At 38.9% G+C, this 25,720-nt stretch overlaps 1 protein-coding gene across 1 annotated transcript; it reads left to right on the top strand.

The window, feature by feature from the left end:
* Nucleotides 1-3,810: 3,810 nt before the first annotated feature.
* Nucleotides 3,811-8,873, top strand: LOC124771025 (repetin-like). The gene is made up of 22 exons (XM_047249266.1): nt 3,811-3,849; nt 4,008-4,043; nt 4,249-4,284; nt 4,490-4,525; nt 4,731-4,766; nt 4,972-5,007; nt 5,213-5,248; nt 5,454-5,489; nt 5,765-5,847; nt 5,937-6,057; nt 6,178-6,213; nt 6,419-6,454; nt 6,660-6,695; nt 6,901-6,936; nt 7,142-7,177; nt 7,383-7,418; nt 7,624-7,659; nt 7,865-7,900; nt 8,106-8,141; nt 8,347-8,382; nt 8,588-8,623; nt 8,829-8,873. The coding sequence occupies exons 1-22, from the start codon at nt 3,811-3,813 to the stop codon at nt 8,871-8,873; spliced, it is 936 nt and encodes a 311-aa protein (XP_047105222.1).
* The last annotated feature ends 16,847 nt before the right edge of the window (nt 8,874-25,720 follow it).

Here is a 25,720-nt window from a genome sequence, read left to right as displayed (position 1 = left end):
CATATTCTAGAAGAAAATCGCTGGTGCTGTGCACATAGCATTCTTCACACCGAATGTATCTACGTAGAGGGGTTGACAGCGTGAACAATTAGTTTTTTGGGCAGTAACAGCACTTTGTTTAAATTTTTTTCATTATACTTTAAGAATACAGATAAAATTACACATTCTGGTGACTTTGGAGTGCGCTAATGATTTCCTTTCCTTTCGATGGCAGGTTGACATCAGATGTGTGGGAGCGGCGACATATTCTAGAAGAAAATCGCTAGTGCTGTGCACATAGCATTCTTCACACCGAATGTATCTACGTAGAGGGGTTGACAGCGTGAAAAATTAGTCTTTTGCCTGTAACAGCACTTTGTTTAAATTTTTTTCATTATACTTTAAGAATACAGATAAAATTACACATTCTGGTGACTTTGGAGTGCGCTAATGATTTCCTTTCCTTTCGTTAGCAGGTTGACATCAGATGTGTGGGAGCGGCTGACATATTCTAGAAGAAAATCGCTGGTGCTGTGCACATAGCATTCTTCACACCGAATGTATCCACGTAGAGGGGTTGACAGCGTGAAAAATTAGTCTTTTGCCTGTAACAGCACTTTGTTTAAATTTTTTTTCATTATACTTTAAGAATACAGATAAAATTACACGTTCTGGTGACTTTGGAGTGCGCTAATGATTTCCTTTCCTTTCGTTAGCAGGTTGACATCAGATGTGTGGGAGCGGCGACATATTCTAGAGGAAAATCGCTGGTGATGTGCACATAGCATTCTTCACACCGAATGTATCTACGTAGAGGGTTTGACAGCGTGAACAATTAGTTTTTTGGGCAGTAACAGCACTTTGTTTAAATTTTTTTCATTATACTTTAAGAATACAGATAAAATTACACATTCTGGTGACTTTGGAGTGCGCTAATGATTTCCTTTCCTTTCGTTAGCAGGTTGACAACAGATGTGTGGGAGCGGTGAAGTATTGTAGAAGAAAATCGCTGGTGCTGTGCACATAGCATTCTTCACACCGAATGTATCTACGTAGAGGGGTTGACAGCGTGAAAAATTAGTCTTTTGCCTGTAACAGCACTTTGTTTAAATTTTTTTCATTATACTTTAAGAATACAGATAAAATTACACGTTCTGGCGACTTTGGAGTGCGCTAATGATTTCCTTTCCTTTCGTTAGCAGGTTGACATCAGATGTGTGGGAGCGGCGAAGTATTCTAGAAGAAAATCGCTAGTGCTGTGCACGCAGCATTCTTCACACCGAATGTATCTACGTAGAGGGGTTGACAGCGTGAAAAATTAGTCTTTTGCCTGTAACAGCACTTTGTTTAAATTTTTTTCATTATACTTTAAGAATACAGATAAAATTACACATTCTGGTGACTTTGGAGTGCGCTAATGATTTCCTTTCCTTTCGTTAGCAGGTTGACATCAGATGTGTGGGAGCGGCGACATATTCTAGAAGAAAATCGCTAGTGCTGTGCACATAGCATTCTTCACACCGAATGTATCTACGTAGAGGGGTTGACAGCGTGAACAATTAGTTTTTTGGGCAGTAACAGCACTTTGTTTAAATTTTTTTCATTATACTTTAAGAATACAGATAAAATTACACATTCTGGTGACTTTGGAGTGCGCTAATGATTTCCTTTCCTTTCGTTAGCAGGTTGACATCAGATGTGTGGGAGCGGCGACATATTCTAGAAGAAAATCGCTGGTGCTGTGCACATAGCATTCTTCACACCGAATGTATCTACGTAGAGGGGTTGACAGCGTGAACAATTAGTTTTTTGGGCAGTAACAGCACTTTGTTTAAATTTTTTTCATTATACTTTAAGAATACAGATAAAATTACACATTCTGGTGACTTTGGAGTGCGCTAATGATTTCCTTTCCTTTCGATGGCAGGTTGACATCAGATGTGTGGGAGCGGCGACATATTCTAGAAGAAAATCGCTAGTGCTGTGCACATAGCATTCTTCACACCGAATGTATCTACGTAGAGGGGTTGACAGCGTGAAAAATTAGTCTTTTGCCTGTAACAGCACTTTGTTTAAATTTTTTTCATTATACTTTAAGAATACAGATAAAATTACACATTCTGGTGACTTTGGAGTGCGCTAATGATTTCCTTTCCTTTCGATGGCAGGTTGACATCAGATGTGTGGGAGCGGCGAAGTATTCTAGAACAAAATCGCTAGTGCTGTGCACATAGCATTCTTCACACCGAATGTATCTACGTAGAGGGGTTGACAGCGTGAAAAATTAGTCTTTTGCCTGTAACAGCACTTTGTTTAAATTTTTTTCATTATACTTTAAGAATACAGATAAAATTACACATTCTGGTGACTTTGGAGTGCGCTAATGATTTCCTTTCCTTTCGATGGCAGGTTGACATCAGATGTGTGGGAGCGGCGAAGTATTCTAGAAGAAAATCGCTAGTGCTGTGCACATAGCATTCTTCACACCGAATGTATCTACGTAGAGGGGTTGACAGCGTGAAAAATTAGTCTTTTGCCTGTAACAGCACTTTGTTTAAATTTTTTTCATTATACTTTAAGAATACAGATAAAATTACACATTCTGGTGACTTTGGAGTGCGCTAATGATTTCCTTTCCTTTCGTTAGCAGGTTGACATCAGATGTGTGGGAGCGGCGACATATTCTAGAAGAAAATCGCTGGTGCTGTGCACATAGCATTCTTCACACCGAATGTATCTACGTAGAGGGGTTGACAGCGTGAAAAATTAGTCTTTTGCCTGTAACAGCACTTTGTTTAAATTTTTTTCATTATACTTTAAGAATACAGATAAAATTACACGTTCTGGTGACTTTGGAGTGCGCTAATGATTTCCTTTCCTTTCGTTAGCAGGTTGACATCAGATGTGTGGGAGCGGCGACATATTCTAGAGGAAAATCGCTGGTGATGTGCACATAGCATTCTTCACACCGAATGTATCTACGTAGAGGGTTTGACAGCGTGAACAATTAGTTTTTTGGGCAGTAACAGCACTTTGTTTAAATTTTTTTCATTATACTTTAAGAATACAGATAAAATTACACATTCTGGTGACTTTGGAGTGCGCTAATGATTTCCTTTCCTTTCGTTAGCAGGTTGACAACAGATGTGTGGGAGCGGTGAAGTATTGTAGAAGAAAATCGCTGGTGCTGTGCACATAGCATTCTTCACACCGAATGTATCTACGTAGAGGGGTTGACAGCGTGAAAAATTAGTCTTTTGCCTGTAACAGCACTTTGTTTAAATTTTTTTCATTATACTTTAAGAATACAGATAAAATTACACGTTCTGGCGACTTTGGAGTGCGCTAATGATTTCCTTTCCTTTCGTTAGCAGGTTGACATCAGATGTGTGGGAGCGGCGAAGTATTCTAGAAGAAAATCGCTAGTGCTGTGCACGCAGCATTCTTCACACCGAATGTATCTACGTAGAGGGGTTGACAGCGTGAACAATTAGTTTTTTGGGCAGTAACAGCACTTTGTTTAAATTTTTTTCATTATACTTTAAGAATACAGATAAAATTACACATTCTGGTGACTTTGGAGTGCGCTAATGATTTCCTTTCCTTTCGATGGCAGGTTGACATCAGATGTGTGGGAGCGGTGAAGTATTGTAGAAGAAAATCGCTAGTGCTGTGCACATAGCATTCTTCACACCGAATGTATCTACGTAGAGGGGTTGACAGCGTGAAAAATTAGTCTTTTGCCTGTAACAGCACTTTGTTTAAATTTTTTTCATTATACTTTAAGAATACAGATAAAATTACACATTCTCGTGACTTTGGAGTGCGCTAATGATTTCCTTTCCTTTCGTTAGCAGGTTGACATCAGATGTGAGGGAGCGGCCACATATTCTAGAAGAAAATCGCTAGTGCTGTGCACATAGCATTCTTCACACCGAATGTATCTACGTAGAGGGGTTGACAGCGTGAAAAATTAGTCTTTTGCCTGTAACAGCACTTTGTTTAAATTTTTTTCATTATACTTTAAGAATACAGATAAAATTACACGTTCTGGTGACTTTGGAGTGCGCTAATGATTTCCTTTCCTTTCGTTAGCAGGTTGACATCAGATGTGTGGGAGCGGCGACATATTCTAGAAGAAAATCGCTAGTGCTGTGCACATAGCATTCTTCACACCGAATGTATCTACGTAGAGGGGTTGACAGCGTGAAAAATTAGTCTTTTGCATGTAACAGCACTTTGTTTAAATTTTTTTCATTATACTTTAAGAATACAGATAAAATTACACATTCTGGTGACTTTGGAGTGCGCTAATGATTTCCTTTCCTTTCGTTAGCAGGTTGACATCAGATGTGTGGGAGCGGCGACATATTCTAGAAGAAAATCGCTAGTGCTGTGCACATTGCATTCTTCACACCGAATGTATCTACGTAGAGGGGTTGACAGCGTGAAAAATTAGTCTTTTGCCTGTAACAGCACTTTGTTTAAATTTTTTTCATTATACTTTAAGAATACAGATAAAATTACACATTCTGGTGACTTTGGAGTGCGCTAATGATTTCCTTTCCTTTCGTTAGCAGGTTGACATCAGATGTGTGGGAGCGGCGACATATTCTAGAAGAAAATCGCTAGTGCTGTGCACATAGCATTCTTCACACCGAATGTATCTACGTAGAGGGGTTGACAGCGTGAAAAATTAGTCTTTTGCCTGTAACAGCACTTTGTTTAAATTTTTTTCATTATACTTTAAGAATACAGATAAAATTACACATTCTGGTGACTTTGGAGTGCGCTAATGATTTCCTTTCCTTTCGTTAGCAGGTTGACATCAGATGTGTGGGAGCGGCGACATATTCTAGAAGAAAATCGCTAGTGCTGTGCACATAGCATTCTTCACACCGAATGTATCTACGTAGAGGGGTTGACAGCGTGAAAAATTAGTCTTTTGCCTGTAACAGCACTTTGTTTAAATTTTTTTCATTATACTTTAAGAATACAGATAAAATTACACATTCTGGTGACTTTGGAGTGCGCTAATGATTTCCTTTCCTTTCGTTAGCAGGTTGACATCAGATGTGTGGGAGCGGCGACATATTCTAGAAGAAAATCGCTAGTGCTGTGCACATAGCATTCTTCACACCGAATGTATCTACGTAGAGGGGTTGACAGCGTGAAAAATTAGTCTTTTGCCTGTAACAGCACTTTGTTTAAATTTTTTTCATTATACTTTAAGAATACAGATAAAATTACACATTCTGGTGACTTTGGAGTGCGCTAATGATTTCCTTTCCTTTCGTTAGCAGGTTGACATCAGATGTGTGGGAGCGGCGACATATTCTAGAAGAAAATCGCTAGTGCTGTGCACATAGCATTCTTCACACCGAATGTATCTACGTAGAGGGGTTGACAGCGTGAAAAATTAGTCTTTTGCCTGTAACAGCACTTTGTTTAAATTTTTTTCATTATACTTTAAGAATACAGATAAAATTACACATTCTGGTGACTTTGGAGTGCGCTAATGATTTCCTTTCCTTTCGATGGCAGGTTGACATCAGATGTGTGGGAGCGGTGAAGTCTTGTAGAAGAAAATCGCTAGTGCTGTGCACATAGCATTCTTCACACCGAATGTATCTACGTAGAGGGGTTGACAGCGTGAAAAATTAGTCTTTTGCCTGTAACAGCACTTTGTTTAAATTTTTTTCATTATACTTTAAGAATACAGATAAAATTACACGTTCTGGCGACTTTGGAGTGCGCTAATGATTTCCTTTCCTTTCGTTAGCAGGTTGACATCAGATGTGTGGGAGCGGCGAAGTATTCTAGAAGAAAATCGCTAGTGCTGTGCACGCAGCATTCTTCACACCGAATGTATCTACGTAGAGGGGTTGACAGCGTGAACAATTAGTTTTTTGGGCAGTAACAGCACTTTGTTTAAATTTTTTTCATTATACTTTAAGAATACAGATAAAATTACACATTCTGGTGACTTTGGAGTGCGCTAATGATTTCCTTTCCTTTCGATGGCAGGTTGACATCAGATGTGTGGGAGCGGTGAAGTATTGTAGAAGAAAATCGCTAGTGCTGTGCACATAGCATTCTTCACACCGAATGTATCTACGTAGAGGGGTTGACAGCGTGAAAAATTAGTCTTTTGCCTGTAACAGCACTTTGTTTAAATTTTTTTCATTATACTTTAAGAATACAGATAAAATTACACATTCTCGTGACTTTGGAGTGCGCTAATGATTTCCTTTCCTTTCGTTAGCAGGTTGACATCAGATGTGTGGGAGCGGCGACATATTCTAGAAGAAAATCGCTAGTGCTGTGCACATAGCATTCTTCACACCGAATGTATCTACGTAGAGGGGTTGACAGCGTGAAAAATTAGTCTTTTGCCTGTAACAGCACTTTGTTTAAATTTTTTTCATTATACTTTAAGAATACAGATAAAATTACACGTTCTGGTGACTTTGGAGTGCGCTAATGATTTCCTTTCCTTTCGTTAGCAGGTTGACATCAGATGTGTGGGAGCGGCGACATATTCTAGAAGAAAATCGCTAGTGCTGTGCACATAGCATTCTTCACACCGAATGTATCTACGTAGAGGGGTTGACAGCGTGAAAAATTAGTCTTTTGCATGTAACAGCACTTTGTTTAAATTTTTTTCATTATACTTTAAGAATACAGATAAAATTACACATTCTGGTGACTTTGGAGTGCGCTAATGATTTCCTTTCCTTTCGTTAGCAGGTTGACATCAGATGTGTGGGAGCGGCGACATATTCTAGAAGAAAATCGCTAGTGCTGTGCACATTGCATTCTTCACACCGAATGTATCTACGTAGAGGGGTTGACAGCGTGAAAAATTAGTCTTTTGCCTGTAACAGCACTTTGTTTAAATTTTTTTCATTATACTTTAAGAATACAGATAAAATTACACATTCTGGTGACTTTGGAGTGCGCTAATGATTTCCTTTCCTTTCGTTAGCAGGTTGACATCAGATGTGTGGGAGCGGCGACATATTCTAGAAGAAAATCGCTAGTGCTGTGCACATAGCATTCTTCACACCGAATGTATCTACGTAGAGGGGTTGACAGCGTGAAAAATTAGTCTTTTGCCTGTAACAGCACTTTGTTTAAATTTTTTTCATTATACTTTAAGAATACAGATAAAATTACACATTCTGGTGACTTTGGAGTGCGCTAATGATTTCCTTTCCTTTCGTTAGCAGGTTGACATCAGATGTGTGGGAGCGGCGACATATTCTAGAAGAAAATCGCTAGTGCTGTGCACATAGCATTCTTCACACCGAATGTATCTACGTAGAGGGGTTGACAGCGTGAAAAATTAGTCTTTTGCCTGTAACAGCACTTTGTTTAAATTTTTTTCATTATACTTTAAGAATACAGATAAAATTACACATTCTGGTGACTTTGGAGTGCGCTAATGATTTCCTTTCCTTTCGTTAGCAGGTTGACATCAGATGTGTGGGAGCGGCGACATATTCTAGAAGAAAATCGCTAGTGCTGTGCACATAGCATTCTTCACACCGAATGTATCTACGTAGAGGGGTTGACAGCGTGAAAAATTAGTCTTTTGCCTGTAACAGCACTTTGTTTAAATTTTTTTCATTATACTTTAAGAATACAGATAAAATTACACATTCTGGTGACTTTGGAGTGCGCTAATGATTTCCTTTCCTTTCGTTAGCAGGTTGACATCAGATGTGTGGGAGCGGCGACATATTCTAGAAGAAAATCGCTAGTGCTGTGCACATAGCATTCTTCACACCGAATGTATCTACGTAGAGGGGTTGACAGCGTGAAAAATTAGTCTTTTGCCTGTAACAGCACTTTGTTTAAATTTTTTTCATTATACTTTAAGAATACAGATAAAATTACACATTCTGGTGACTTTGGAGTGCGCTAATGATTTCCTTTCCTTTCGATGGCAGGTTGACATCAGATGTGTGGGAGCGGTGAAGTCTTGTAGAAGAAAATCGCTAGTGCTGTGCACATAGCATTCTTCACACCGAATGTATCTACGTAGAGGGGTTGACAGCGTGAAAAATTAGTCTTTTGCCTGTAACAGCACTTTGTTTAAATTTTTTTCATTATACTTTAAGAATACAGATAAAATTACACATTCTGGTGACTTTGGAGTGCGCTAATGATTTCCTTTCCTTTCGTTAGCAGGTTGACATCAGATGTGTGGGAGCGGCGACATATTCTAGAAGAAAATCGCTAGTGCTGTGCACATAGCATTCTTCACACCGAATGTATCTACGTAGAGGGGTTGACAGCGTGAAAAATTAGTCTTTTGCCTGTAACAGCACTTTGTTTAAATTTTTTTCATTATACTTTAAGAATACAGATAAAATTACACATTCTGGTGACTTTGGAGTGCGCTAATGATTTCCTTTCCTTTCGTTAGCAGGTTGACATCAGATGTGTGGGAGCGGCGACATATTCTAGAAGAAAATCGCTAGTGCTGTGCACATAGCATTCTTCACACCGAATGTATCTACGTAGAGGGGTTGAAAGCGTGAAAAATTAGTCTTTTGCCTGTAACAGCACTTTGTTTAAATTTTTTTCATTATACTTTAAGAATACAGATAAAATTACACATTCTGGTGACTTTGGAGTGCGCTAATGATTTCCTTTCCTTTCGATGGCAGGTTGACATCAGATGTGTGGGAGCGGTGAAGTATTGTAGAAGAAAATCGCTAGTGCTGTGCACATAGCATTCTTCACACCGAATGTATCTACGTAGAGGGGTTGACAGCGTGAAAAATTAGTCTTTTGCCTGTAACAGCACTTTGTTTAAATTTTTTTCATTATACTTTAAGAATACAGATAAAATTACACATTCTGGTGACTTTGGAGTGCGCTAATGATTTCCTTTCCTTTCGTTAGCAGGTTGACATCAGATGTGTGGGAGCGTCGACATATTCTAGAAGAAAATCGCTAGTGCTGTGCACATAGCATTCTTCACACCGAATGTATCTACGTAGAGGGGTTGACAGCGTGAAAAATTAGTCTTTTGCCTGTAACAGCACTTCGTTTAAATTTTTTTCATTATACTTTAAGAATACAGATAAAATTACACATTCTGGTGACTTTGGAGTGCGCTAATGATTTCCTTTCCTTTCGATGGCAGGTTGACATCAGATGTGTGGGAGCGGTGAAGTATTGTAGAAGAAAATCGCTGGTGCTGTGCACATAGCATTCTTCACACCGAATGTATCTACGTAGAGGGGTTGACAGCGTGAAAAATTAGTCTTTTGCCTGTAACAGCACTTTGTTTAAATTTTTTTCATTATACTTTAAGAATACAGATAAAATTACACATTCTGGTGACTTTGGAGTGCGCTAATGATTTCCTTTCCTTTCGATGGCAGGTTGACATCAGATGTGTGGGAGCGGTTAAGTATTGTAGAAGAAAATCGCTAGTGCTGTGCACATAACGTTCTTCACACCGAATGTATCTACGTAGAGGGGTTGACAGCGTGAAAAATTAGTCTTTTGCCTGTAACAGCACTTTGTTTAAATTTTTTTCATTATACTTTAAGAATACAGATAAAATTACACATTCTGGTGACTTTGGAGTGCGCTAATGATTTCCTTTCCTTTCGATGGCAGGTTGACATCAGATGTGTGGGAGCGGTGAAGTATTGTAGAAGAAAATCGCTAGTGCTGTGCACATAGCATTCTTCACACCGAATGTATCTACGTAGAGGGGTTGACAGCGTGAAAAATTAGTCTTTTGCCTGTAACAGCACTTTGTTTAAATTTTTTTCATTATACTTTAAGAATACAGATAAAATTACACATTCTGGTGACTTTGGAGTGCGCTAATGATTTCCTTTCCTTTCGATGGCAGGTTGACATCAGATGTGTGGGAGCGGTGAAGTATTGTAGAAGAAAATCGCTAGTGCTGTGCACATAGCATTCTTCACACCGAATGTATCTACGTAGAGGGGTTGACAGCGTGAAAAATTAGTCTTTTGCCTGTAACAGCACTTTGTTTAAATTTTTTTCATTATACTTTAAGAATACAGATAAAATTACACATTCTGGTGACTTTGGAGTGCGCTAATTATATCCTTTCCTTTCGTTAGCAGGTTGACATCAGATGTGTGGGAGCGGCGACATATTCTACAAGAAAATCGCTAGTGCTGTGCACATAGCATTCTTCACACCGAATGTATCTACGTAGAGGGGTTGATAGCGTGAACAATTAGTTTTTTGGGCAGTAACAGCACTTTGTTTAAATTTTTTTCATTATACTTTAAGCATACAGATAAAATTACACATTCTGGTGACTTTGGAGTGCGCTAATGATTTCCTTTCCTTTCGTTAGCAGGTTGACATCAGATGTGTGGGAGCGGCGAAGTATTCTAGAAGAAAATCGCTAGTGCTCTGCACATAGCATTCTTCACACCGAATGTATCTACGTAGAGGGGTTGACAGCGTGAACAATTAGTTTTTTGGGCAGTAACAGCACTTTGTTTAAATTTTTTTCATTATACTTTAAGAATACAGATAAAATTACACATTCTGGTGACTTTGGAGTGCGCTAATGATTTCCTTTCCTTTCGATGGCAGGTTGACATCAGATGTGTGGGAGCGGTGAAGTATTGTAGAAGAAAATCGCTAGTGCTGGGCACATAGCATTCTTCACACCGAATGTATCTACGTAGAGGGGTTGACAGCGTGAAAAATTAGTCTTTTGCCTGTAACAGCACTTTGTTTAAATTTTTTTCAATATACTTTAAGAATACAGATAAAATTACACATTCTGGTGACTTTGGAGTGCGCTAATGATTTCCTTTCCTTTCGATGGCAGGTTGACATCAGATGTGTGGGAGCGGTGAAGTATTGTAGAAGAAAATCGCTAGTGCTGTGCACATAGCATTCTTCACACCGAATGTATCTACGTAGAGGGGTTGACAGCGTGAAAAATTAGTCTTTTGCCTGTAACAGCACTTTGTTTAAATTTTTTTCATTATACTTTAAAAATACAGATAAAATTACACATTCTGGTGACTTTGGAGTGCGCTAATGATTTCCTTTCCTTTCGATGGCAGGTTGACATCAGATGTGTGGGAGCGGTGAAGTATTGTAGAAGAAAATCGCTAGTGCTGTGCACATAGCATTCTTCACACCGAATGTATCTACGTAGAGGGGTTGACAGCGTGAAAAATTAGTCTTTTGCCTGTAACAGCACTTTGTTTAAATTTTTTTCATTATACTTTAAGAATACAGATAAAATTACACATTCTGGTGACTTTGGAGTGCGCTAATGATTTCCTTTCCTTTCGTTAGCAGGTTGACATCAGATGTGTGGGAGCGGCGACATATTCTAGAAGAAAATCGCTAGTGCTGTGCACATAGCATTCTTCACACCGAATGTATCTACGTAGAGGGGTTGACAGCGTGAACAATTAGTTTTTTGGGCAGTAACAGCACTTTGTTTAAATTTTTTTCATTATACTTTAAGCATACAGATAAAATTACACATTCTGGTGACTTTGGAGTGCGCTAATGATTTCCTTTCCTTTCGTTAGCAGGTTGACATCAGATGTGTGGGAGCGGCGAAGTATTCTAGAAGAAAATCGCTAGTGCTCTGCACATAGCATTCTTCACACCGAATGTATCTACGTAGAGGGGTTGACAGCGTGAACAATTAGTTTTTTGGGCAGTAACAGCACTTTGTTTAAATTTTTTTCATTATACTTTAAGAATACAGATAAAATTACACATTCTGGTGACTTTGGAGTGCGCTAATGATTTCCTTTCCTTTCGTTAGCAGGTTGACAACAGATGTGTGGGAGCGGTGAAGTATTGTAGAAGAAAATCGCTGGTGCTGTGCACATAGCATTCTTCACACCGAATGTATCTACGTAGAGGGGTTGACAGCGTGAAAAATTAGTCTTTTGCCTGTAACAGCACTTTGTTTAAATTTTTTTCATTATACTTTAAGAATACAGATAAAATTACACGTTCTGGTGACTTTGGAGTGTGCTAATGATTTCCTTTCCTTTCGTTAGCAGGTTGACATCAGATGTGTGGGAGCGGTGAAGTATTGTAGAAGAAAATCGCTGGTTCTGTGCACATAGCATTCTTCACACCGAATGTATCTACGTAGAGGGGTTGACAGCGTGAACAATTAGTTTTTTGTTCAGTAACAGCACTTTGTTTAAATTTTTTTCATTATACTTTAAGAATACAGATAAAATTACAGATTCTGGTGACTTTGGAGTGCGCTAATGATTTCTTTTCCTTTCGTTAGCAGGTTGACAACAGATGTGTGGGAGCGGTGAAGTATTGTAGAAGAAAATCGCTGGTGCTGTGCACATAGCATTCTTCACACCGAATGTATCTACGTAGAGGGGTTGACAGCGTGAAAAATTAGTCTTTTGCCTGTAACAGCACTTTGTTTAAATTTTTTTCATTATACTTTAAGAATACAGATAAAATTACACGTTCTGGTGACTTTGGAGTGCGCTAATGATTTCCTTTCCTTTCGTTAGCAGGTTGACATCAGATGTGTGGGAGCGGCGAAGTATTCTAGAAGAAAATCGCTATTGCTGTGCACATAGCATTCTTCACACCGAATGTATCTACGTAGAGGGGTTGACAGCGTGAACAATTAGTTTTTTGGGCAGTAACAGCACTTTGTTTAAATTTTTTTCATTATACTTTAAGAATACAGATAAAATTACACATTCTGGTGACTTTGGAGTGCGCTAATGATTTCCTTTCCTTTCGTTAGCAGGTTGACAACAGATGTGTGGGAGCGGCGACATATTCTAGAAGAAAATCGCTAGTGCTGTGCACATAGCATTCTTCACACCGAATGTATCTACGTAAAGGGGTTGACAGCGTGAAAAATTAGTCTTTTGCCTGTAACAGCACTTTGTTTAAATTTTTTTCATTATACTTTAAGAATACAGATAAAATTACACATTCTGGTGACTTTGGAGTGCGCTAGTGATTCCCTTTCCTTTCGTCAGCAGGTTGACAACGGATGTGTGGGAGCGGCGAAGTATTCTAGAAGAAAATCGCTAGTGCTGTGCACATAGCATTCTTCACACCCAATGTATCTACGTAGAGGGGTTGACAGCGTGAACAATTAGTTTTTTGGGCAGTAACAGCACTTTGTTTAAATTTTTTTCATTATACTTTAAGAATACAGATAAAATTACACATTCTGGTGACTTTGGAGTGCGCTAATGATTTCCTTTCCTTTCGTTAGCAGGTTCACATCAGATGTGTGGGAGCGGCGAAGTATTCTAGAAGAAAATCGCTAGTGCTGTGCACATAGCATTCTTCACACCGAATGTATCTACGTAGAGGGGTTGACAGCGTAAACAATTAGTTTTTTGGGCAGTAACAGCACTTTGTTTAAATTTTTTTCATTATACTTTAAGAATACAGATAAAATTACACATTCTGGTGACTTTGGAGTGCGCTAATGATTTCCTTTCCTTTCGTTAGCAGGTTGACAACAGATGTGTGGGAGCGGTGAAGTATTGTAGAAGAAAATCGCTGGTGCTGTGCACATAGCATTCTTCACACCGAATGTATCTACGTAGAGGGGTTCACAGCGTGAAAAATTAGTCTTTTGCCTGTAACAGCACTTTGTTTAAATTTTTTTCATTATACTTTAAGAATACAGATAAAATTACACGTTCTGGTGACTTTGGAGTGCGCTAATGATTTCCTTTCCTTTCGTTAGCAGGTTGACATCAGATGTGTGGGAGCGGTGAAGTATTGTAGAAGAAAATCGCTGGTGCTGTGCACATAGCATTCTTCACACCGAATGTATCTACGTAGAGGGGTTGACAGAGTGAACAATTAGTTTTTTGGGCAGTAACAGCACTTTGTTTAAATTTTTTTCATTATACTTTAAGAATACAGATAAAATTACACGTTCTGGTGACTTTGGAGTGCGCTAATGATTTCCTTTCCTTTCGTTAGCAGGTTGACATCAGATGTGTGGGAGCGGTGAAGTATTGTAGAAGAAAATCGCTGGTGCTGTGCACATAGCATTCTTCACACCGAATGTATCTACGTAGAGGGGTTGACAGCGTGAACAATTAGTTTTTTGGGCAGTAACAGCACTTTGTTTAAATTTTTTTCATTATACTTTAAGAATACAGATAAAATTACACATTCTGGTGACTTTGGAGTGCGCTAATGATTTCCTTTCCTTTCGTTAGCAGGTGGACATCAGATGTGTGGGAGCGGTGAAGTATTGTAGAAGAAAATCGCTGGTGCTGTGCACATAGCATTCTTCACACCGAATGTATCTACGTAGAGGGGTTGACAGCGTGAACAATTAGTTTTTTGGGCAGTAACAGCACTTTGTTTAAATTTTTTTCATTATACTTTAAGAATACAGATAAAATTACACATTCTGGTGACTTTGGAGTGCGCTAATGATTTCCTTTCCTTTCGTTAGCAGGTTGACATCAGATGTGTGGGAGCGGTGAAGTATTGTAGAAGAAAATCGCTGGTGCTGTGCACATAGCATTCTTCACACCGAATGTATCTACGTAGAGGGGTTGACAGCGTGAACAATTAGTTTTTTGGGCAGTAACAGCACTTTGTTTAAATTTTTTTCATTATACTTTAAGAATACAGATAAAATTACACATTCTGGTGACTTTGGAGTGCGCTAATGATTTCCTTTCCTTTCGTTAGCAGGTTGACATCAGATGTGTGGGAGCGGTGAAGTATTGTAGAAGAAAATCGCTGGTGCTGTGCACATAGCATTCTTCACACCGAATGTATCTACGTAGAGGGGTTGACAGCGTGAACAATTAGTTTTTTGGGCAGTAACAGCACTTTGTTTAAATTTTTTTCATTATACTTTAAGAATACAGATAAAATTACACATTCTGGTGACTTTGGAGTGCGCTAATGATTTCCTTTCCTTTCGTTAGCAGGTTGACATCAGATGTGTGGGAGCGGTGAAGTATTGTAGAAGAAAATCGCTGGTGCTGTGCACATAGCATTCTTCACACCGAATGTATCTACGTAGAGGGGTTGACAGCGTGAACAATTAGTTTTTTGGGCAGTAACAGCAATTTGTTTAAATTTTTTTCATTATACTTTAAGAATACAGATAAAATTACACATTCTGGTGACTTTGGAGTGCGCTAATGATTTCCTTTCCTTTCGATGGCAGGTTGACATCAGATGTGTGGGAGCGGTGAAGTATTGTAGAAGAAAATCGCTAGTGCTGGGCACATAGCATTCTTCACACCGAATGTATCTACGTAGAGGGGTTGACAGCGTGAAAAATTAGTCTTTTGCCTGTAACAGCACTTTGTTTAAATTTTTTTCAATATACTTCAAGAATACAGATAAAATTACACATTCTGGTGACTTTGGAGTGCGCTAATGATTTCCTTTCCTTTCGATGGCAGGTTGACATCAGATGTGTGGGAGCGGTGAAGTATTCTAGAAGAAAATCGCTAGTGCTGTGCACATAGCATTCTTCACACCGAATGTATCTACGTAGAGGGGTTGACAGCGTGAACAATTAGTTTTTTGGGCAGTAACAGCACTTTGTTTAAATTTTTTTCATTATACTTTAAGAATACAGATAAAATTACACATTCTGGTGACTTTGGAGTGTGCTAATGATTTCCTTTCCTTTCGTTAGCAGGTTGACAACAGATGTGTGGGAGCGGTGAAGTATTGTAGAAGAAAATCGCTGGTGCTGTGCACATAGCATTCTTCACCCCGAATGTATCTACGTAGAGGGGTTGACAGCGTGAAAAATTAGTCTTTTGCCTGTAACAGCACTTTGTTTAAATTTTTTTCATTATACTTTAAGAATACAGATAAAATTACAGATTCTGGTGACTTTGGAGTGCGCTAATGATTTCTTTTCCTTTCGTTAGCAGGTTGACAACAGATGTGTGGGAGCGGTGAAGTATTGTAAAAGAAAATCGCTGGTGCTGTGCACATAGCATTCTTCACACCGAATGTATCTACGTAGAGGGGTTGACAGCGTGAAAAATTAGTCTTTTGCCTGTAACAGCACTTTGTTTAAATTTTTTTCATTATACTTTAAGAATACAGATAAAATTACACGTTCTGGTGACTTTGGAGTGCGCTAATGATTTCCTTTCCTTTCGTTAGCAGGTTGACATCAGATGTGTGGGAGCGGCGAAGTATTCTAGAAGAAAATCGCTATTGCTGTGCACATAGCATTCTTCACACCGAATGTATCTACGTAGAGGGGTTGACAGCGTGAACAATTAGTTTTTTGGGCAGTAACAGCACTTTGTTTAAATTTTTTTCATTATACTTTAAGAATACAGATAAAATTACACATTCTGGTGACTTTGGAGTGCGCTAATGATTTCCTTTCCTTTCGTTAGCAGGTTGACAACAGATGTGTGGGAGCGGCGACATATTCTAGAAGAAAATCGCTAGTGCTGTGCACATAGCATTCTTCACACCGAATGTATCTACGTAAAGGGGTTGACAGCGTGAAAAATTAGTCTTTTGCCTGTAACAGCACTTTGTTTAAATTTTTTTCATTATACTTTAAGAATACAGATAAAATTACACATTCTGGTGACTTTGGAGTGCGCTAGTGATTCCCTTTCCTTTCGTCAGCAGGTTGACAACGGATGTGTGGGAGCGGCGAAGTATTCTAGAAGAAAATCGCTAGTGCTGTGCACATAGCATTCTTCACACCCAATGTATCTACGTAGAGGGGTTGACAGCGTGAACAATTAGTTTTTTGGGCAGTAACAGCACTTTGTTTAAATTTTTTTCATTATACTTTAAGAATACAGATAAAATTACACATTCTGGTGACTTTGGAGTGCGCTAATGATTTCCTTTCCTTTCGTTAGCAGGTTGACATCAGATGTGTGGGAGCGGCGAAGTATTCTAGAAGAAAATCGCTAGTGCTGTGCACATAGCATTCTTCACACCGAATGTATCTACGTAGAGGGGTTGACAGCGTAAACAATTAGTTTTTTGGGCAGTAACAGCACTTTGTTTAAATTTTTTTCATTATACTTTAAGAATACAGATAAAATTACACATTCTGGTGACTTTGGAGTGCGCTAATGATTTCCTTTCCTTTCGTTAGCAGGTTGACAACAGATGTGTGGGAGCGGTGAAGTATTGTAGAAGAAAATCGCTGGTGCTGTGCACATAGCATTCTTCACACCGAATGTATCTACGTAGAGGGGTTCACAGCGTGAAAAATTAGTCTTTTGCCTGTAACAGCACTTTGTTTAAATTTTTTTCATTATACTTTAAGAATACAGATAAAATTACACGTTCTGGTGATTTTGGAGTGCGCTAATGATTTCCTTTCCTTTCGTTAGCAGGTTGACATCAGATGTGTGGGAGCGGTGAAGTATTGTAGAAGAAAATCGCTGGTGCTGTGCACATAGCATTCTTCACACCGAATGTATCTACGTAGAGGGGTTGACAGCGTGAACAATTAGTTTTTTTGGGCAGTAACATCACTTTGTTTAAATTTTTTTCATTATACTTTAAGAATACAGATAAAATTACACGTTCTGGTGACTTTGGAGTGCGCTAATGATTTCCTTTCCTTTCGTTAGCAGGTTGACATCAGATGTGTGGGAGCGGTGAAGTATTGTAGAAGAAAATCGCTGGTGCTGTGCACATAGCATTCTTCACACCGAATGTATCTACGTAGAGGGGTTGACAGCGTGAACAATTAGTTTTTTGGGCAGTAACAGCACTTTGTTTAAATTTTTTTCATTATACTTTAAGAATACAGATAAAATTACACATTCTGGTGACTTTGGAGTGCGCTAATGATTTCCTTTCCTTTCGTTAGCAGGTGGACATCAGATGTGTGGGAGCGGTGAAGTATTGTAGAAGAAAATCGCTGGTGCTGTGCACATAGCATTCTTCACACCGAATGTATCTACGTAGAGGGGTTGACAGCGTGAACAATTAGTTTTTTGGGCAGTAACAGCACTTTGTTTAAATTTTTTTCATTATACTTTAAGAATACAGATAAAATTACATATTCTGGTGACTTTGGAGTGCGCTAATGATTTCCTTTCCTTTCGTTAGCAGGTTGACATCAGATGTGTGGGAGCGGTGAAGTATTGTAGAAGAAAATCGCTGGTGCTGTGCACATAGCATTCTTCACACCGAATGTTTCTACGTAGAGGGGTTGACAGCGTGAACAATTAGTTTTTTGGGCAGTAACAGCACTTTGTTTAAATTTTTTTCATTATACTTTAAGAATACAGATAAAATTACACATTCTGGTGACTTTGGAGTGCGCTAATGATTTCCTTTCCTTTCGTTAGCAGGTTGACATCAGATGTGTGGGAGCGGTGAAGTATTGTAGAAGAAAATCGCTGGTGCTGTGCACATAGCATTCTTCACACCGAATGTATCTACGTAGAGGGGTTGACAGCGTGAACAATTAGTTTTTTGGGCAGTAACAGCACTTTGTTTAAATTTTTTTCATTATACTTTAAGAATACAGATAAAATTACACATTCTGGTGACTTTGGAGTGCGCTAATGATTTCCTTTCCTTTCGTTAGCAGGTTGACATCAGATGTGTGGGAGCTTTGAAGTATTGTAGAAGAAAATCGCTGGTGCTGTGCACATAGCATTCTTCACACCGAATGTATCTACGTAGAGGGGTTGACAGCGTGAACAATTAGTTTTTTGGGCAGTAACAGCACTTTGTTTAAATTTTTTTCATTATACTTTAAGAATACAGATAAAATTACACATTCTGGTGACTTTGGAGTGCGCTAATGATTTCCTTTCCTTTCGTTAGCAGGTTGACATCAGATGTGTGGGAGCGGTGAAGTATTGTAGAAGAAAATCGCTGGTGCTGTGCACATAGCATTCTTCACACCGAATGTATCTACGTAGAGGGGTTGACAGCGTGAACAATTAGTTTTTTGGGTAGTAACAGCACTTTGTTTAAATTTTTTTCATTATACTTTAAGAATACAGATAAAATTACACATTCTGGTGACTTTGGAGTGCGCTAATGATTTCCTTTCCTTTCGTTAGCAGGTTGACATCAGATGTGTGGGAGCGGTGAAGTATTGTAGAAGAAAATCGCTGGTGCTGTGCACATAGCATTCTTCACACCGAATGTATCTACGTAGAGGGTTTGACACCGTGAACAATTAGTTTTTTGGGCAGTAACAGCACTTTGTTTAAATTTTTTTCATTATACTTTAAGAATACAGATAAAATTACACATTCTGGTGACTTTGGAGTGCGCTAATGATTTCCTTTCCTTTCGTTAGCAGGTTGACATCAGATGTGTGGGAGCGGTGAAGTATTGTAGAAGAAAATCGCTGGTGCTGTGCACATAGCATTCTTCACACCGAATGTATCTACGTAGAGGGGTTGACAGCGTGAACAATTAGTTTTTTGGGCAGTAACAGCACTTTGTTTAAATTTTTTTCATTATACTTTAAGAATACAGATAAAATTACACATTCTGGTGACTTTGGAGTGCGCTAATGATTTCCTTTCCTTTCGTTAGCAGGTTGACATCAGATGTGTGGGAGCGGTGAAGTATTGTAGAAGAAAATCGCTGGTGCTGTGCACATAGCATTCTTCACACCGAATGTATCTACGTAGAGGGGTTGACAGCGTGAACAATTAGTTTTTTGGGCAGTAACAGCACTTTGTTTAAATTTTTTTCATTATACTTTAAGAATACAGATAAAATTACACGTTCTGGTGACTTTGGAGTGCGCTAATGATTTCCTTTCCTTTCGTTAGCAGGTTGACATCAGATGTGTGGGAGCGGTGAAGTATTGTAGAAGAAAATCGCTGGTGCTGTGCACATAGCATTCTTCACACCGAATGTATCTACGTAGAGGGGTTGACAGCGTGAACAATTAGTTTTTTGGGCAGTAACAGCACTTTGTTTAAATTTTTTTCATTATACTTTAAGAATACAGATAAAATTACACATTCTGGTGACTTTGGAGTGCGCTAATGATTTCCTTTCCTTTCGTTAGCAGGTTGACAACAGATGTGTGGGAGCGGTGAAGTATTGTAGAAGAAAATAGCTGGTGCTGTGCACATAGCATTCTTCACACCGAATGTATCTACGTAGAGGGGTTGACAGCGTGAAAAATTAGTCTTTTGCCTGTAACAGCACTTTGTTTAAATTTTTTTCATTATACTTTAAGAATACAGATAAAATTACACGTTCTGGTGACTTTGGAGTGCGCTAATGATTTCCTTTCCTTTCGTTAGCAGGTTGACATGAGATGTGTGGGAGCGGCGAAGTATTCTAGAAGAAAATCGCTAGTGCTGTGCACATAGCATTCTTCACACCGAATGTATCTACGTAGAGGGGTTGACAGCGTGAACAATTAGTTTTTTTGGGCAGTAACAGCACTTTGTTTAAATTTTTTTCATTATACTTTAAGAATACAGATAAAATTACACATTCTGGTGACTTTGGAGTGCGCTAATGATTTCCTTTCCTTTCGTTAGCAGGTTGACAACAGATGTGTGGGAGCGGCGACATATTCTAGAAGAAAATCGCTAGTGCTGTGCACATAGCATTCTTCACACCGAATGTATCTACGTAAAGGGGTTGACAGCGTGAAAAATTAGTCTTTTGCCTGTAACAGCACTTTGTTTAAATTTTTTTCATTATACTTTAAGAATACAGATGAAATTACACATTCTGGTGACTTTGGAGTGCGCTAGTGATTTCCCTTCCTTTCGATGGCAGGTTGACATCAGATGTGTGGGAGCGGCGAAGTATTCTAGAAGAAAATCGCTAGTGCTGTGCACATAGCATTCTTCTCACCGAATGTATCGACATTGAGGGGTTGACAGCGTGAACAATTAGTTTTTTGGGCAGTAACAGCACTTTGTTTAAATTTTTTTCATTATACTTTAAGAATACAGATAAAATTACACATTCTGGTGACTTTGGAGTGCGCTAATGATTTCCTTTCCTTTCGTTAGCAGGTTGACAACAGATGTGCGGGAGCGGCGAAGTATTCTAGAAGAAAATCGCTAGTGCTGTGCACATAGCATTCTTCACACCGAATGTAACTACGTACAGAGGATGACTGCATGAATAATTAGTTTTTTGGTAAGTAACAGCTGGAAGTTTTAATTTTTTTCATTATGGTCTGAGAATACAGATAAAATTACACATTCTGGTTTCTTTTGATTGCGCTAATGATAGCATTTTCTTTCGTGAGCAGGTTGACAAGAGATTTGTGGGAGCGGCGACATATTCTAGAAGAAAATCGCTAGTGCTGTGCACATAGCATTCTTTACATCGAATGTATCTACGTAGTGGGGTTGACAGCGTGAACAAATAGTTTTTTGGGCAGTAACAGCACTTTGTTTAAATTTTTTTCATTATACTTTAAGAATACAGATGAAATTACACATTCTGGTGACTTTGGAGTGCGCTAATGATTTCCTTTCCTTTCGTTAGCAGGTTGACAACAGATGTGTGGGAGCGGCGACATATTCTAGAAGAAAATCGCTAGTGCTGTGCACGGAGCATTCCTCACATCGAATGTATCTACGTAGAGGGGTTGACAGCGTGAACAATTAGTTTTTTGGGCAGCAACAGCACTTTCTTTCAATTTTTTTCATTATACTTTAAGAATACAGATACAATTACACATTCTGGTGACTTAGGAGTGCGCTAATGATTTCCTTTCCTTTCGTTAGCAGGTTGACATCAGATATGTGGGAGCGGCGAAGTATTCTAGAAGAAAATCGCTAGTGCTGTGCACGCAGCATTCCTCACATCGAATGTATCTACGTAGAGGGGTTGACAGCGTGAACAATTAGTTTTTTGGGCAGCAACAGCACTTTCTTTCAATTTTTTTCATTATACTTTAAGAATACAGATACAATTACACATTCTGGTGACTTAGGAGTGCGCTAATGATTTCCTTTCCTTTCGTTAGCAGGTTGACATCAGATATGTGGGAGCGGCGAAGTATTCTAGAAGAAAATCGCTAGTGCTGTGCACGCAGCATTCCTCACATCGAATGTATCTACGTAGAGGGGTTGACAGCGTGAACAATTAGTTTTTTGGGCAGCAACAGCACTTTCCTTCAATTTTTTTCATTATACTTTAAGAATACAGATACAATTACACATTCTGGTGACTTAGGAGTGCGCTAATGATTTCCTTTCCTTTCGTTAGCAGGTTGACATCAGATATGTGGGAGCGGCGAAGTATTCTAGAAGAAAATCGCTAGTGCTGTGCACGCAGCATTCCTCACATCGAATGTATCTACGTAGAGGGGTTGACAGCGTGAACAATTAGTTTTTTGGGCAGCAACAGCACTTTCTTTCAATTTTTTTCATTATACTTTAAGAATACAGATACAATTACACATTCTGGTGACTTAGGAGTGCGCTAATGATTTCCTTTCCTTTCGTTAGCAGGTTGACATCAGATATGTGGGAGCGGCGAAGTATTCTAGAAGAAAATCGCTAGTGCTGTGCACGCAGCATTCCTCACATCGAATGTATCTACGTAGAGGGGTTGACAGCGTGAACAATTAGTTTTTTGGGCAGCAACAGCACTTTCTTTCAATTTTTTTCATTATACTTTAAGAATACAGATGAAATTACACATTCTGGTGACTTTGGAGCGCGCTAATGATTTCCTTTCCTTTCGTTAGCAGGTTGACAACAGATATGTGGGAGCTGCGAAGTATTCTAGAAGAAAATCGCTAGTGCTGTGCACGCAGCAATCCTCACATCGAATGTATCTACGTAGAGGGGTTGACAGCATGAACAATTAGTTTTTTGGGCAGCAACAGCACTTTCTTTCAATTTTTTTCATTATACTTTAAGAATACAGATAAAATTACACATTCTGGTGACTTAGGAGTGCGCTAATGATTTCCTTTCCTTTCGTTAGCAGGTTGACAACAGATGTGTGGGAGCTGCGAAGTGTTCTAGAAGAAAATCGCTAGTGCTGTGCACATAGCATTCTTCACACCGAATGTATCTACGTAGAGGGGTTGACAGCGTGAACAATTAGTTTTTTGGGCAGTAACAGCACTTTGTTTAAATTTTTTTCATTATACTTTAAGAATACAGATAAAATTACACATTCTGGTGACTTTGGAGTGCGTTGGGATTTCCCTTCCTTTCGATGGCAGGTTGACATCAGATGTGTGGGAGCGGCGAAGTATTCTAGAAGAAAATCGCTAGTGCTGTGCACATAGCATTCTTCTCACCGAATGTATCGACGTTGAGGGGTTGACAGCGTGAAAAATAAGTTTTTTGGGCAGTAACAGCACTTTGTTTAAATTTTTTTCATTATACTTTAAGAATACAGATAAAATTACACATTCTGGTGACTTTGGAGTGCGCTAATGATTTCCTTTCCTTTCGTTAGCAGGTTGACAACAGATGTGTGGGAGCGGCGAAGTATTCTAGAAGAAAATCGCTAGTGCTGTGCACATAGCATTCCTCACACCGAATGTAACTACTTACAGAGGATGACTGCATGAATAATTAGTTTTTTGGTAAGTAACAGCTGGAAGTTTTAATTTTTTTCATTATGGTCTGAGAATATAGATAAAATTACACATTCCGGTTTCTTTTGATTGCGCTAATGATAGCATTTTCTTTCGTTAGCAGGTTGACAAGAGATGTGTGGGAGCGGCGACATATTCTAGAAGAAAATCGCTAGTGCTGTGCACGTAGCATTCTTTACATCGAATGTATCTACGTAGTGGGGTTGACAGCGTGAACAATTAATTTTTTGGGCAGTAACAGCACTTTGTTTAAATTTTTTTCATTATACTTTAAGAATACTGATAAAATTACACATTCTGGTGACTTTGGAGTGCGCTAATGATTTCCTTTCCTTTCGTTTGCGGGTTGACATCGGATGTATGGGAGCGGCGAAGTATTCTAGAAGAAAATCGCTAGTGCTGTGCACATAGCATTCTTCACACCGAATGTATCTACGTAGAGGGGTTGACAGCGTGAACAATTAGTTTTTTGGGCAGTAACAGCACTTTGTTTAAATTTTTTTCATTATACTTTAAGAATACAGATGAAATTACACATTCTGGTGACTTTGGAGTGCGCTAATGATTTCCTTTCCTTTCGTTAGCAGGTTGACAACAGATGTGTGGGAGCGGCGACATATTCTAGAAGAAAATCGCTAGTGCTGTGCACATAGCATTCTTCACACCGAATGTATCTACGTAAAGGGGTTGACAGCGTGAAAAATTAGTTTTTTGGGCTGTAACAGCACTTTGTTTAAATTTTTTTCATTATACTTTAAGCATACAGATAAAATTACACATTCTGGTGACTTTGGAGTGCGCTAATGTTTTCCTTTCCTTTCGTTAGCAGGTTGACAATAGATGTGTGGGAGCGGCGACATATTATAGAAGAAAATCGCTAGTGCTGTGCACATAGCATTCTTCACACCGAATGTATCTACGTAAAGGTGTTGACAGCGTGAAAACTTAGTTTTTTGGGATGTAACAGCACTTTGTTTAAATTTTTTTCATTATACTTTAAGAATACAGATAAAATTACACATTCTGGTGACTTTGGAGTGCGCTAATGATTTCCTTTCCTTTCGTTAGCAGGTTGACAACAGATGTGTGGGAGCGGCGAAGTATTCCAGAAGAAAATCGCTAGTGCTGTGCACATAGCATTCTTCACACCGAATGTATCTACGTAGAGGGGTTGACAGCGTGAAAAATTAGTCTTTTGCCTGTAACAGCACTTTGTTTAAATTTTTTTCATTATACTTTAAGAATACAGATAAAATTACACGTTCTGGTGACTTTGGAGTGCGCTAATGATTTCCTTTCCTTTCGTTAGCAGGTTGACATCAGATGTGTGTGAGCGGCGACATATTCTAGAAGAAAATCGCTAGTGCTGTGCACGCAGCATTCCTCACATCGAATGTATCTACGTAGAGGGGTTGACAGCGTGAACAATTAGTTTTTTGGGCAGTAACAGCACTTTGTTTAAATTTTTTTCATTATACTTTAAGAATACAGATGAAATTACACATTCTGGTGACTTTGGAGTGCGCTAATGATTTCCTTTCCTTTCGTTAGCAGGTTGACAACAGATGTGTAGGAGCGGCGAAGTATTCTAGAAGAAAATCGCTAGTCCTGTGCACATAGCATTCTTCACACCGAATGTAACTACGTACAGAGGATGACTGCATGAATTATTAGTTTTTGGTAAGTAACAGCTGGAAGTTTTAATTTTTTTCACTATGGTCTGAGAATACAGATAAAATTACACATTCTGGTTTCTTTTGATTGCGCTAATGATAGCATTTTCTTTCGTTAGCAGGTTGACAAGGGATGTGTGGGAGCGGCGACATATTCTAGAAGAAAATCGCTAGTGCTGTGCACATAGCATTCTTTACATCGAATGTATCTACGTAGTGGGGTTGACAGCGTGAACAAATAGTTTTTTGGGCAGTAACAGCACTTTGTTTAAATTTTTTTCATTATACTTTAAGAATACAGATGAAATTACACATTCTGGTGACTTTGGAGTGCGCTAGTGATTTCCCTTCCTTTCGTTAGCAGGTTGACATCAGATGTGTAGGAGCGGCGAAGTATTCTAGAAGAAATCGCTGGTGCTGTGCACATAGCATTCTTCACACCGAATGTATCTACGTAAAGGGGTTGACAGCGTGAAAAATTAGTTTTTTGGGCTGTAACAGCACTTTG

This window comes from Schistocerca piceifrons, unplaced genomic scaffold, assembly GCF_021461385.2.
Source record: "Schistocerca piceifrons isolate TAMUIC-IGC-003096 unplaced genomic scaffold, iqSchPice1.1 HiC_scaffold_863, whole genome shotgun sequence".
NCBI lineage: Eukaryota > Metazoa > Arthropoda > Insecta > Orthoptera > Acrididae > Schistocerca > Schistocerca piceifrons.
The sequence above is the reverse complement of the archived record's forward strand: the minus strand, read 5'-3'. Positions and strand labels throughout refer to the sequence as shown.